Here is a 14,050-nt window from a genome sequence, read left to right as displayed (position 1 = left end):
CAGTAGGTTTTGGGGAAGTGTTCATATTATTTCCTTCAGTTATTTATGGTTTTGAACTTCTTCTTAGGCACGTCACCCCTGAAAAATTTTATGTGGAAGCTTGTGATGATGGAGCAGATGATGTACTTATCATCGACCGCGTGTCCACAGAAGTTACGCTCTCAGGTATTCCATGGCCAGGTTATAGTGTCCTGAAAGAGTTTACACCTCAGCTGCAGTAGCAGTTAAACTGGCGAGATCCTTGTTGGTGTGTGGATCTCTGAGTGCCTTCTTAGAAAAAATTTAATTCTTACTACTTCAGTTGATTTTTGTGCCTTGATTTTATGCTTTTTCTTGAAATTTTTAGCATTTTACTGTTCATAAGGATTTAAAAACTTAATTATTTCTTTATTTGTTCTCTCAACGGTACCAATAACAGGATTGATTTTGTTGATACGTTAATGTTCCTCTCTAACTATAAAATTTAAACTATTAGAGTGTGAGCAAGTTGTTGTAGCATAAAATGTGTGGAATTTTAACAACCGCTTTGTTTTTGAAAATATTCATGACTACAAGGATAATTTAATTTATATAAATTATAAATAAATTATATATTATAATTTATATAATTATATAAATTATATAATAAATTTCATTTATTAATTTAATAAATGAAAAATTATATACATATCACTAAAACTTATGTTTTAGGCAGAATGGTTAATCTATCTGTATTTTGGTTTTGCTTCTCTGGGGTGTGAAAAACAACTTGTTGTTCAGTTGTGTGGAACACTGATTTCTGACTAATGTGAAATAATTTCAGTGACAAATCAATGTGCCATGTGAGAATCACATTTAGAATGTCATATGTCACTTCAGTAAAGAGTAACTATCCTTTGAATGGATAAAGTGAGACGTGAACATATTTTGCGTAGGGCACTAAAGTGTAAGACAGTTAGGACTCTCAGTCTGTGTTTTTGGGTATCTGCTTGTTCTCCTTAAGGACTGTGTATAGCTTTCCGTTTGACCGGTGGAGTGCCGGCTGTTGTAGTTTGGTGATGTGGCCTTTCCTATGACTTGCTTGGTGGCTGCTCTCAGAATGGCTGACTGGTTTTATCACACTGTTAGTTTACTTCTAAACTTTAGTCCCCAAACTTCTTTATACCACATTGATACAACCTAGTGTCTTATAAAAGCTTTAGTGTAGATGTATTTTCAGTTACTCTTTTGACCTGTCAGTGACATTTTATTTGAAGTAGTGATTGCTGAGCCATTTGAGTGGACAAAGCTAAAGGTCTTGAATAGTGTGGATGTAGGAATGTTAGTGGTCATCGGTAGACACATGAAGAGATGCTTTGACCTTAAGCCAGTGGTGATGAGAGCCTGTCGATCCCAGTTTCTCTGCCAGTTTCCTTTTACCACCGGGAATGCAGACCATTGCCACAGAAAGAGGAGTTTTTTTTTTTCTTCCATAAAAAATTATCATAGTCCTAGGAATTATCACCCCAGTGGCTCAGATGGTAAAGCATCTGCCTGCCATGCAGGAGACCTGGATTCAATCCTTAGGTCAGGAAGATTCCCCTGGAGAAGGGAATGACTATCCACTCTAGTATTCTTGCTTGGAGAATTCCACGGACAGAGGAGTGTGGGCTGAAGTCCGTGGGGTGTCAGAGTCAGACACGACTGAGTGACTGACACTCTTACTTCCCTTGCTGTTACACTCGAGTTATTATAACTTACAGTTCTATCAATAGTACATTTAAGTTTATCAGACATCTCAATATGTTCAGAGTTTTCTCTGAGCTTTTTACTGCACTGGTATTCCCATTTTTCATGGTAGTTAGCTATGGCATAGCATTACTAAGTAAATTGAATTATTGAGAGAAAAGTAAATTTTAGAATTCCAGGACTGCCGTAAAGAAACGAGACAGCAGTGTTTCAAAATGGATGATAATTAAAATGTGACTGAAAGAAACACTTTATAGCCGTGTAAATTTGGAAAACTTTGACTTCAACCACGGAGCAGCTTTCTTTTACCATAGGCCTTCTCAGAGCCTTTAATCTCCCACTGTACATTGTTACTCAGAGGAAGCAGAGTTTCTATGGATGTAGCAAAACACTCTTCTTTGACTGGGAGACCCTACTTTCCCTCCTTTTTTCCATTATTCCCTAAACTAGAGTTCTACAAAATATGTTTTGTGTAGCACATTGGCTTAAAGTTTAACAGTTGTGAAATGAACCTTGAATCTAAGGCTCTCTTCACTCATGAGGGCATTGCTGATAAATCACAGCCAGTGACGCGGCCTCCCTGGGTGCTTGTGTCAGCTCTTAGGCACCAAGAGGAGGCTTGTCCTGCCTCCTTCCCCTCTTGGGTCTTTGCCCCCACTTCCCACGTTCTTAGGATCACCAGAGTCCTGTTTTACATTCCGTTTGTTGCATGTTGAAATTAAAATCTCATCTCAATCTCCATTTACTTTCTAATTCTCTTAAAGGGATAGACAAGTTTCTGACAAGAGGCTGAACAAATGATTTGAAAAGTGCCGTTGGAACTAATCCATAATTTACATAGGTTTCTGAAGCATGTTACTTTTGGCACCATATTCTAGACCAGGCAGAGACCTTTGTGATGTAACATGGACATCTTTATTTTATATTTTGCCAAAATGGAGGTCTAGCACTAATGAAGGAATATCACTTTCTTAGAACAAAGCATGCATACTGATTTAGTTGAAGTAACCATTGAAATGAAACTAAATTTCCTTTGCTGTTGCTGAGCTTTTTCTCATTGAGTTTTCTTTTTTCCTTTACTTTTTTCTTTAAAGTCAAGAAAGATATTCCTCCTTCAGCGGTTACGAGACCAATATTTGGTATACTGGGCACAATCCATCTGGTGGCAGGTAAGAAAAATGAGCTAAAGTGGGGAAAAACAGTAATTAAATCGACCCTACTAGAGTATAAAGATGAAGGCACACTTTATATCTTACTTGAAGCAATGAATCTGTAGTTTAGGTATTTGTCCTTAATTTCTAAAAGTAATCCACCCCTAGTAGCAAGTGGTTAAATTTATAAGCCTGAGGTTCTTTTTTTTTTTTTTTAAGTTTTGATTTTGGTTTTATTCAACTGGAGTTGAAATCTCTAGTCCGCTAGAGATTTTTCATAAATTCTAAGAGTATTTACACAAAAATTTTAATGCATTGATGAACCAGAGTATTCTCTACCTTCAGCTCCTTACTGGGGTTGATTATGACATAGAGCATGTTAGACAATGTTACCTGGTTCTAGTTATTAGAAGAGTGATTTTTTGAATTTAAATTTTATTTCATACTTGTAAAAAGTTCCTATTGTTTCAGGCATACAGTTATATGCTGAATATAACTGAATGCTGTTATATCTATAAAATGCTGAATGCTGTTGTAAAAGATGCAGGTCCCTTTTGTCCTGCAGTTTACAGTCAAATGAGAGAGGCATTTAAATGGTAAGTTACTACAGTACAGTGTGACAAGTTCTAGGAGAGAGGTGTACCTAGGAAAACTTCCAGAGAGGGCACTTGTTAGAGCCCCAAACAGATCTGAAGACCAAATCTAGTGGTAAATGCTTTCCCTGGCTTATTTGTGGGAGGAAGGGGAGGTGGCCAAGATCAGGGTTGGTGTATTACACACGGTGCTCTGACGGCTTCTTGCTTGCTGACCACTCATCTTTGGAGTGTACAGTAACCAGTTAGTTTTGCTGCCCAGCACATCTCTCTGCCATTCAGAATAACGGGATGACGTGGGGGTTGTAGACGGGACACTGTCCTGCACTGGCCAAATCTCATGACCTGTGATGCCTTAAGCTACACATTGGGAAATGCATTAGCAGAGGCACGTATGGGGCGAAAGAGAGAGAGAGAGGTGTTTTCTGTCTCTTATTTTCCATCTGCAAGGACCACTACTCTGGTTACCAAAAGCTTTTGCTTTTACATTTTTGAGAAAAAAATTGACCTTTCAAAAAAATATTTTTAAATAATATGCTCGTCTCTCTATTCATAAATTATAAGATTGCCTTAAAAATGCGTTCGTCCTTTCTTTAGCACAACTCCTGCCTCTGGAGTTTAAAGGACTGCTACTCCTGGCTTTCTAGTTGCCTTGTTTCTGTTTACCTAAGTTTGGCTTTGCTTTTTGCAGGTAATTATCTAATTGTCATTACCAAAAAGAAAAAAATAGGTGAATTTTTCAATCATGTAATCTGGAAAGCAACAGATTTTGATGTCCTTTCTTATAAGAAGACGATGTTGCACTTAACTGATATTCAGGTAAGGACTGGAAACAATAATTGCAAAACCCAAAGAAGTCCCATGGCATGGGTGGGGAAGGGAGGTGGAACATAGAACGTTTGGTGCAGTTTAAAAAAATACATTTATCTGGCTATCTTAGTTGCAGTATGAGGGATCTCTAGTTGTGGTATGCGTATTCTTAGTTGCGGTATGCGTATTCTTAGTTGCGGCATGTGGGGTCCAGTTCCCTGACCAGGGAGAGGTGTATATATCCCTTCATATATTTTATTGCTCTTGGGTTGTTGCTCTTTTTTTTTTTTTTTTTTTAAACTGACTCAATTCTTAAAATATGAAATTTTGTAAAAGAGAAAAGGACAAACTGAAAATGCCCATGTACTCAACACATAGATTTCAGTTCATATTTAAGAGTTAGAAACTGGTTCCGGCTTAGCTGTGTGATAGTCCACCAGAGTACAGAAAGATGGCTCATAAGTTACATGACGGGAGCAGCACAAGCACTGTTCAGGCTACTCTTGATACAGTTTTGACAAGAAATAAAATATTTTAAATTCTTGATGTTTTAAATTATAGTATACTAAATAATATTAGTTTTACTATGTTTTCATCTTTCCATTTATAACTTACAGTAGGAGAGTATTTTAATGTTTTGAGTTTTTAAAAATCTGTCATGCAACAGTTGTAATTTTTCCTATTGATTATTAACATAGGTTAAGATTGTTGAGAAGGATAGCCTGGTCATTTGCATGGTCCAGCCCTATTGTGCAAAGCAAAGACTGCCAGTATTCTTATTCAAACAAAGCTATTTTTGCTTGAAGTATTTTTAAAAACTTAGTTGAATGGCATTAACTCTTCTATTTTTTGAAAATTACCTTAAATCAACATTATATTTAGAGATTTATATCTATTGAGTATTTGTTTTCTAAATGTACATTATAGTGTGTACATTAGTATGTACATACTATATTAGTATGTACTATAGTATAGTAGCTTTAAAATTTTTTTACATTGTATTTTTATTCCCAGAATTATAAAAAGTTTGTTTTTTAAAAAAAGCTAACTATTCTGAAACATGTATCTTACCTGTAATAGACATTAAAAAAAATTAGTCCTAACGCTATTGTCTTATTGACTAAGTAAAGCTGTAGAATGGCCTTCCCTGTTGGCTCACTGGTAAAGAATCCGCCTGCCAACGCGGGAGACATGGGTTCGATCCCTTGGTCAGGAAGATCCCCTGGAGAAGGAAATGGCAGCCCACTCCAGTATTCTTGTCTGGGAAATTCCATGGACAGAGGAGCCTGGCAGGCTATAGCCCATAGGGTTGCAAAAGAGTCGAACACAACAGCAACTTAAAACAACAATGACAAAACTATAGAATATGGCTTTTATACTTTAAACTTAAAATTTATTTTTTCTACTGCTTATATATCAATCAGTGTATTAATATATTTATCCTCTATGAGACATAATTTTAAGGCAATGAAAATGTTTATATTTAATAGCCCAGTAATAGTGAACAATTTCTTGATTGCTCTAATTTGTTGTCAGACTGTGTAACTAATTGCTTATTTGTATCTTCCGTTTTTCAAAACATTGTTGAGGCCAAAATAAAAATTTTGTAGTATGTAGATTTGTAATATGTAGATTAAATGTTAATCGTTTGTTAAACATTAAGTATTACCAGACATTAAAAATTACTTTTTAAAACAAGGATAAAAACAAATGTCTCAGTATTCATTGTGAAAGCCAGCTAAAATGATGATCAGAAAATAAGTAGAAATTTACTGAGTCTTCCTTTCTTTCCTACTGAAGTATAGTTGATTTACAATATTAGTTTCGCATGTACAACATGGTAGTTCAGTGCTCTTATGCATTATAAAATGACCACCACAATAAATCTCCTTACCGTCTGTCACCACACAAAGCATCATCGACTGTACTGTCTATACTGTACATTTTATCCCCGTGACTTGCTTATTTTATAACTGGAAGTTTGTATCTCTTAGTCTCCCTTACCTACTTCACTCATCCTTCTTACCTGCACTCCTCATTGGTAACCATCAGTTTGTTCTCTGGGGGTCTGGGTCATTTTTAATTTCTTTCATCGTTGTCTTATAGTTTTCCAGTGACAGGTTTTCTTCCCATCTTGGTTAGATTTTTTTCCTGGGTATTTTATGCTTTTCATGCAGATGTACGTGGGATTTTCTCCTTAATTTCTGTTCCCAGTTAGTTCATTGTTACTGTATTGAAATGCAACGGACTTCAATATATTACTTTTATATCCTGACATTTTACTAGTTTTTTTGGTGGCCTCTTTCCTTTAGGGTTTTCTATGCGTAGTATCATGTCATTTGCAAGCAGTAACAATTTTACTTCTTCCTTTTCAGTTTAAATTCCTTTGATTTCTTTCGTCTAGTTGCTATAGCTCAGTTCACTTTGGTCTCTCAGTCATGTTCAGCTCTTTGCAACCCCATGGACCTGCAGCATGCCAGGCTACCCTGTCCATCACCAACTTCCAGAGCTTACTCAAACTCATGTCCACCAAGTTGGCTGCTGCTGCTGCTAAGTCACTTCAATCGTGTCTGACTCTGTGTGATCCCAGAGATGGCAACCCACCAGGCTCCCCCGTCCCTGGGATTCTCCTGGCAAGAACACTAGAGTGGGTTGCCATTTCCTTCTCCAGTGCATGAAAGTGAAAAGCGAAAGTGAAGCCGCTCAGTTGTGTCTGACTCTTAGCGACCCCATGGACTGCAGCCTACCAGGCACCTCTGTCCATGGGATTTTCCAGGCAAGAGTACTGGAGTGGGGTGCCATTGCCTTCTCCAACCAAGTTGGCTAGGACATCTGATATGTTGAGTAAAAGTGGTAAGAATAGGTATCCTTGTCTTGTTCCTTATCTTAGAAGAAATGCTTTTAGATTTTCCCTGTTGAACTTGATACTGGCTATGGGTTTATCATATATGGTCTTTATTAATAAGGTACACTCCCTTTATGGGCTTCTCTGGTAGCTCAGCTGGTAGAGAATCTGTCTGCAATCCGAGAGACCCTGATTTGATTCCTGGGTTGAGAAGATCGTCTGGAGAAGGGGTAGGCTACCCACTCCAGCATTCTTGCCTGGAGAATCCCACGGACAGAGGAGCCCGGCCAGCTGTGGCTGGGGTCGCAAAGAGTCGGACATGACTGAGCGACCAAGCACAGCACACATGCTTTGTTGAGAAGTTTTATCACAAATGGATAATAGATTTTGTAAAATGCTTTTTCTGCATCTGTTGATGATCATATGATTTTTATTCTTCAGTTAATGTAGTATATTGTTTGATTGGTGGGTACTGAACTGTCCTCCCATCCCTGGGCTCAGTACCATTTGATCATGGCATGTGATCTTTTTAATGTATTGTTGAATTTGGTTTGCTAGTATTTTGTTGAGGATTTTGTGCTGTGTTCATCAGTGATACTGGCCTATGATTGTGAGTTTGTGTGATAACTGTATCTGATGTGAGTATCAGGGTGATACTGGCCTTTTGGGATGAGTGTGAACGCATTCCTTCCTCTTCAGTTTTTTGAAATAGTTTCAGAGAGGCGTTAACTCTTTGGTTTAATTCACCGGTGAAGTTGTCTGATCCTGGACTTTGGTAGTTTTTTAATTACTGATTCAGTTTCATTGCTGGAAATAAATCTGTTCATATTTTCTATTTCTCCCTGATTCAATCTTGGGAGGGTGTTTCTAGAAGTGTATCCGTCTCCTCGGTTGTCTGTTTTGCTGGCGGACAGCTGTTTGTAATAAGCTCTTCTGTGCTTTGTGTTTCTGTGGTGTCCGTTGTAATTTGTCCTCTTTTGTTTCTGACTTTAGTTAAGTCCTCTCTGTTTTTCCCTTGATTTATCAATTTTGTTTACCTTTTCAAAGGATCAGGTCTTGGTTTCCTTGTTCTTCTCTGTTGCCAGCCAGCTGGTGGGCGCAGAAGCCCCCCCCACTAACAGGCGCTAAGGAGGGTCCAGAATGGCGCTTGCTAGCACCTCTGTCCTTCTGGTGGAATGAGCTCCCTAAGGTGCTTGCTGCCAGCATCTCCACCCACAGTGGCAGTCCCAGCTGCCTTCTGCCTCTCCAGGAGGCTTGCCAAGATCACCAAGTGGGTCTGGCCCTGGCTCCTTTCAGGCCCCCATGCTAGGCCTTGGAGTGCGTGAGATCCTCCGCAGGCCTTTAGGAGGAGAGCCTCTGTTTTCTGCAGTGCTCCTGCTCTCCTGTACACAAGCCCTGCCTGCCTTCACATCCAGACATTTCTGGGAGCTTGTCTTGCTGGCACAAGATCGTTGACCTCAAGAGCTGACGTAGCGCTCAGACCCCTTGCCCACTGGGAAAAGGGGCAAGGATTATCACAACCTTGGCAGTTGTGATAATCCTCCCGTTTGTGAATCACCTACTTGAGGGTGTGGGTCTTGACTATACCGGGTCTTCACCTCTCTCACCCATCTCATGGTTCCTTCTTGATATCTTCAGCTGTGAAAGATGTGTCCCACCAGGCTTCAGCTTGCTTTCATAGACAGTTGCTGTGTGGATTGTTGTAATTTTGGTGCCTGTGGGAGGAGGTGAGCTCAGGGTCTTCCTTCATTACCGCCTTGACCACTGCACTCTCTCCTGGACTTTTCCATTTTTGCTTTTTTTTTAAAAAGAATTCCATTTGACTTCCCAACTAGCCCAAACCAGTGAAGTTTCTTAGGAATGAGGACGGTATTATTCTCTTGTCACTGACTCTCTGTGTTACTGGGTTCTGTCACATGAGGATAATTACGGTAACCTGGCAGGGAGTTCCTGGGAGCACAACAGAGACTCTGTATAAAGTATGTGAGGCTCAGTAGGTCATAACTTAAGGCGGTGGTGTTGGATTAAGCCACCTCTTCTGCCCTTTAGAGCAAAAATTGTGAAGGATGCTAATGGGAAGGAGGTCTGCCTACCAGTTTCTGTAATACCCTGTGCTCTTGATTGCCTGTGTGACAGGAACTGTCCCAGGTCCGAGGGAAGCGAGCATCCCCCTTGTCCAGTCTTTGTGCTGATGGCATTTAACAGGGCTTGACTTAAAGATTTTTACTTTGACTCTCTGATCATGCTGATTCCTTTTCAGGGATAAGATAGACTGACTGTGTTCTCTGCTTTGTTTGTAGTTACAAGATAATAAAACTTTCCTAGCAATGATGAACCATGTCTTGAGTATGGATGGGTTTTACTTTTCAACAACATATGATTTGACCCATACTTTGCAGCGGCTCTCCAACACTAGTCCAGAATTCCAGGAAATGAGTCTCTTGGAAAGGGTAAGCTTAATCTTCTATTTTTTTTTTTTAATTTTAATTTATTTTTTAATTTTTAGGAGCATCCCTCTATTTTATCCATAAAATATATATTGATTTTTCTCAGTTCTGGCTGTATCAGGATCACGTATGGGGCTTTGAAAACATACCATGTTTCAAGTAGACATCACACTTCAGATTCAAGATCCCAGGATCTGTATGTTTCACAGACACGATCGAGAACTGCATTTGTGCATTTTCAGAAATCTAGCTTGAACACACATGTTGGTCATTTCCTGGCTCTCAGTGGTCTGTGGTATAGCAGAACATTAGCAACACCATTGTGCTTGTAAACTTAATGTCCTGAGAGATGAACTTCTTATTGTAGTGGTGTCATTTATAGCTTTTACAACAAGAAAAGTAACAGCTTGTTAACTTGGAAAATATGCTTTTGTTTAGTATGGGTTTTTTGGTGATTCCCCCTCCTCCACCTTTTTTTTTTTTAATTAAGCACATCTTTAAAACTAGACCTCAGATGATTTAACATGAAATTTCTGCTGTTCAGGAACCTAGATAATTGCTGCCTTGGTTTTTTTTGTTGTTGTTAACAAAAATAGATATGTTTAGGGGGCAGATAGCATTTATAAAGTTGCAGTCAGTCATCTATTGGCTTAGACTATATGAAATTGCCACTAATTGACCATTTTTGATCCATAAAAGTGATAATTTTATATAGTTCAACCTAAAGCAATATTTTCGTTGACTAACTTAGGGCGATGGCACCCCACTCCAGTACTCTTGCCTGGAAAACCCCATGGACGGAGGAGCCTGGTGGGCTGCGTCGCTGAGGGTTGGACACGACTGAGCGACTTCACTTTCCCTTTTCAGTTTCATGCATTGGAGAAGGAAATGGCAACCCACTCCAGTGATCTTGCCTAGAGAATCCCAGGGACGGGGGAGCCTGGTGGGCTGCCGTCTATGGGGTCGCACAGAGTCGGACATGACTGAAGCGATTTAGCAGCAGCAGCAACTTACTAAAGACTATAATAGTCTACTCTGGTAAAATTATATGTAGGCTTAGGTGTACGGAGAAGGAGGCAACAAAGGATGAGATGGTTAGATAGCATCACTGACTCAGTGGACGTGAATTTGAGCAAATTCCAGGAGACAGTGGAGGACAGAGGAGTCTGCAGGAGGACAGAGGCATACTGCAGTTGATGAGGTTGCAAAGAATTGGACATGACTGAGCCCACATTAATTTTAAAACTTCTCTCTCAGGCAGATCAGCGGTTTGTATGGAATGGTCATCTTCTCCGAGAACTTTCTGCTCAGCCAGAGGTAATATACAGTAAATACAACCAGCTTATTTGTCACCATCCAAGTTGTAATTGAATACATGTTACATAATGGCTAATCACTAAGGATTTTGGTAAAGAAATCTGATTTAACTCTGTTTATAAACTTGTGGACTTCGATTAGATCTACCCTCTCACATCATTCTAAGTTGAAGAAGCCTAGTTATTTTACTTTGCTCTTGTACGGAAGCCTTAAATACAGGAAAAACATATCTGAGTAAAAATAACATTGGTTTCTGTAAGGAAGAGAGAGAGAATACGTCTTGGAACATGAATAATGTAGAAATCGAGCCATGGCTAATTCCCCAGGCAAGTGGAAAGCTCTGCATTTGTGTCTGTAAGGGATCCTGGCTCCCTTCAGTCACCCAGGATAGACGTGCATAGATGTCACCTTCCTCTCTTCCTGGTTTATGCAAATGAGGTATAAACAAGGAGGCCCACTTCTGAAGCGTAATGTATGGAATCTAGGTAAATAGATTTGCCTGATGGCTTCATTTTTTGACATTTGCTTTGCTGTTTTGGGAAAAGTAGAGTGAACTCCCTGGAGGAGTGCAGTTGTCGTAGGCCAAGACTGACAGAGAGAAACATTCTGACCCTTGTGTAGTCTTGTTAGTGTTCCAATATCGATGAATGTTCAAGCCCAAATGATTCCAGCAAATACTTAAATGTTTTAAATTGAAAAGGCAATGTGACATTAGAAAAATTTCATTAAAATTAAGTTGCCCATAAGTTTGCTACTTTGTTGTATTTGTATATTACCTCTCCATCTTTAAATATTTTTTATATAGTGCTTCTTATTATTATTAAAGTATATTTATTCCTAAACATTATCTTCATTTCAGGTCCATCGGTTTGCCCTTCCGGTATTACATGGCTGTATCCTTACATATTACTCTTTAGTTTTCTGGTAGTCTTTATTTAAATATTATTATAAGGCAGATTCAAAGACAGTCTCAACTGTTACATGAGGAGAGTATTTTAGAATTAATAGGTACTACTTTTGATAAAATCAAACCTATTAACAAAATCTGAGAATACTGGTTGTAAATGACCTTTTTTTTTTTTTTTTTAAATAGAATGAACTCTTTAGACTGAATCATGTTCTCGCTCTCCCAGAATTCCAGGCCTAGTGGGTTAAAAGAAGAAATATGTCCACTGTGTTTTGGCTTTTTAAGACTTTATCAATAAACAAGAATAATTTTAGCCTGACTTGTGAACATTTTTCTTAGTAATTAAGAAAGACTCAGGAACTAGGGTGATCAGCAATTTGGAGAGGAGAATTACAGTTGAAAATTATATTTGTCATTTGAAATAGCCCCAGAAAAAATGAAACATAGATGTTTTTACAAAGAATGATGCTTGTGGAGCAGGTACGGTACTAGTACAGAGTGAGTAATGGTTATCTAATTGTAAGTTCATTTTAAAAAAATCTTTATCAGAGACATCATCATATTAATAAAAACAGGGGAGCAGACTGAGCTGGCTGTTAAAGGGTCCGCCCAGTGTGCTGCTGAGCGCCCGAGATCGGGGCTCTGCTAGAAACTGAGGGGGGTCTCTCTCAAGTACTCCCAAAGAAGCTTGTGAGCTAACACAGCAGTCTGTGATTTATTTGTTCATTGTGTTAATGTGATTTCCTTAAATTATCATGCTTATTATACTTAAAAGCAGAAAACAGTAATGCAGGAAAGATTTTCTACAGTTGTGAGGGAATAGAAATCAGAAAATGTCAGGATAAAAGCCCTTGTTTTTTCTGGTTTTGTTTTGCCTTTTCCCTGAAGCTCTCTCAAGTTCTCCTAAGGGTAAAATGATAGCAAATGTTCTATGTAGGTAGCGCTTTAAGGATCTGGGCCACTTGTTTGTGTGTGTGTGTTTTAATTCCAAAATGAGATTGTGAATGGGCAAATAATGGTAAATGGGATTATAGAAACAGATTATCCATTTAGCTTTAAATCTGAAGCTCAACATTGGCCTTTTAAAAAATGTTTAAATGTATGTAGTTATTTTTGGCTGTGGCGGTCTTGTTGCTGTGTGCAGGCTTTTCTCGAGTTGTAGCACGTGGGGCTGCTCCTGGCTGCAGTGCGTGTGCTTCTCATTGCAGCGGCTTCTCTCTCTGCAGAGCACGGCCTGTAGGGTGTGAGAGCTTCAACAGCTGCGGCTCCTGGACTCTGGAGCACAGGCTCAGTAGTTGTGGCACACGGGCTTAGTTACTCTGCTGCATGTGGGATCTTCCCAGACCAGGAATCAAACCTGTGTCTCCTGCATTGGCGGGGGAATTCTTGACCACCGAGCCACCAGGAAAGCCCTACATTGTTCTTTGTTTAGTGTTGACTTTTGACTAGAACTGTCGTCAGGGGTTCTGTAATTAGAGACCAGCAAGAACAGAGGGCCCGTGGCGGGAGCATGACTGGGGCAGAGAGCGGACAGGGCAGGCGGGAGCTGGGTTCCAAGATGCAGCTGGGCCTGCATCCTGCAGGCCCTCGGCAGCTTGGCCTAACTGTCAGGAGGAGTGCTTGGGATCTGGGCAGAGAATCGGCATGGTCGGACAGGGCCACCTGGACACTGGTGCAGAGAATAAGCCCAAGGGGAGCAGGGGGGATGCAAGGCGGAGTTAGGAGCAGTTGTCGTAATCCGGATGGGAGGTGATGGCGATCAACAGTGCTCGGGCTCCAGATAAGTTTTGAAGATAGAGCTAAAAGGAGTTTGACAAATTATATTACATGGGGAAGGACAGAGGGTTTAGTATGCATCTTAAGGTTTTTGGCCAGAGTAAGTGGAAGGAAGCCATGCACTGATGGGGAAGAGCTGAGGTGGGAGGGAGGCCAGAGCATTCAGGCCTTTCTTTGGACATGTTAAGCCTGAAATGTCTGTGGATATCAGAGTAGAGATGGCAAGAAAACATGGATTAATGAAAGTGGAGTTTAGGCGGGAAGTCCACAGTGGAGACATATATTTGAGGGTCCTCAGGGTACAGATGGCATTCAGAGCTACGGGATGAGAGCCTCAAAGGGAGAAAGGTACATAGCAAAGGAAAAGGTGTGGAGAAGAGAGAAGACTGTCTGAAGGGGATCCTAGATAGTCCATGCTAGAGCCCCAGAGAGGATGGAGGGCCTTTGAAGCAGGGCGTCGGAGTGAGTGAGTGGAAGGACAGGTCACACAAAGTGGC

The 14,050-nt window shown here is 39.9% G+C and overlaps 1 protein-coding gene across 2 annotated transcripts in view; it reads left to right on the top strand.

The window, feature by feature from the left end:
• SACM1L (SAC1 like phosphatidylinositide phosphatase) overlaps positions 1–14,050 on the top strand; it is a 69,801-nt gene that overhangs the window by 30,765 nt on the left and 24,986 nt on the right. For both annotated transcript variants that reach the window (XM_055557118.1, XM_055557119.1), the window contains exons 2-7: positions 68–165; positions 2,802–2,876; positions 4,143–4,270; positions 9,407–9,556; positions 10,811–10,870; positions 11,730–11,763. In XM_055557118.1, coding sequence (XP_055413093.1) covers positions 68–165; positions 2,802–2,876; positions 4,143–4,270; positions 9,407–9,556; positions 10,811–10,870; positions 11,730–11,763 — 545 coding nt within the window. The remainder of the gene's footprint in view (positions 1–67; positions 166–2,801; positions 2,877–4,142; positions 4,271–9,406; positions 9,557–10,810; positions 10,871–11,729; positions 11,764–14,050) is intronic.

Source organism: Bubalus kerabau, chromosome 20, assembly GCF_029407905.1.
Source record: "Bubalus kerabau isolate K-KA32 ecotype Philippines breed swamp buffalo chromosome 20, PCC_UOA_SB_1v2, whole genome shotgun sequence".
NCBI classification, from domain to species: Eukaryota; Metazoa; Chordata; class Mammalia; order Artiodactyla; family Bovidae; genus Bubalus; species Bubalus kerabau.
This window is presented reverse-complemented; position numbering and strand designations above follow the sequence as displayed.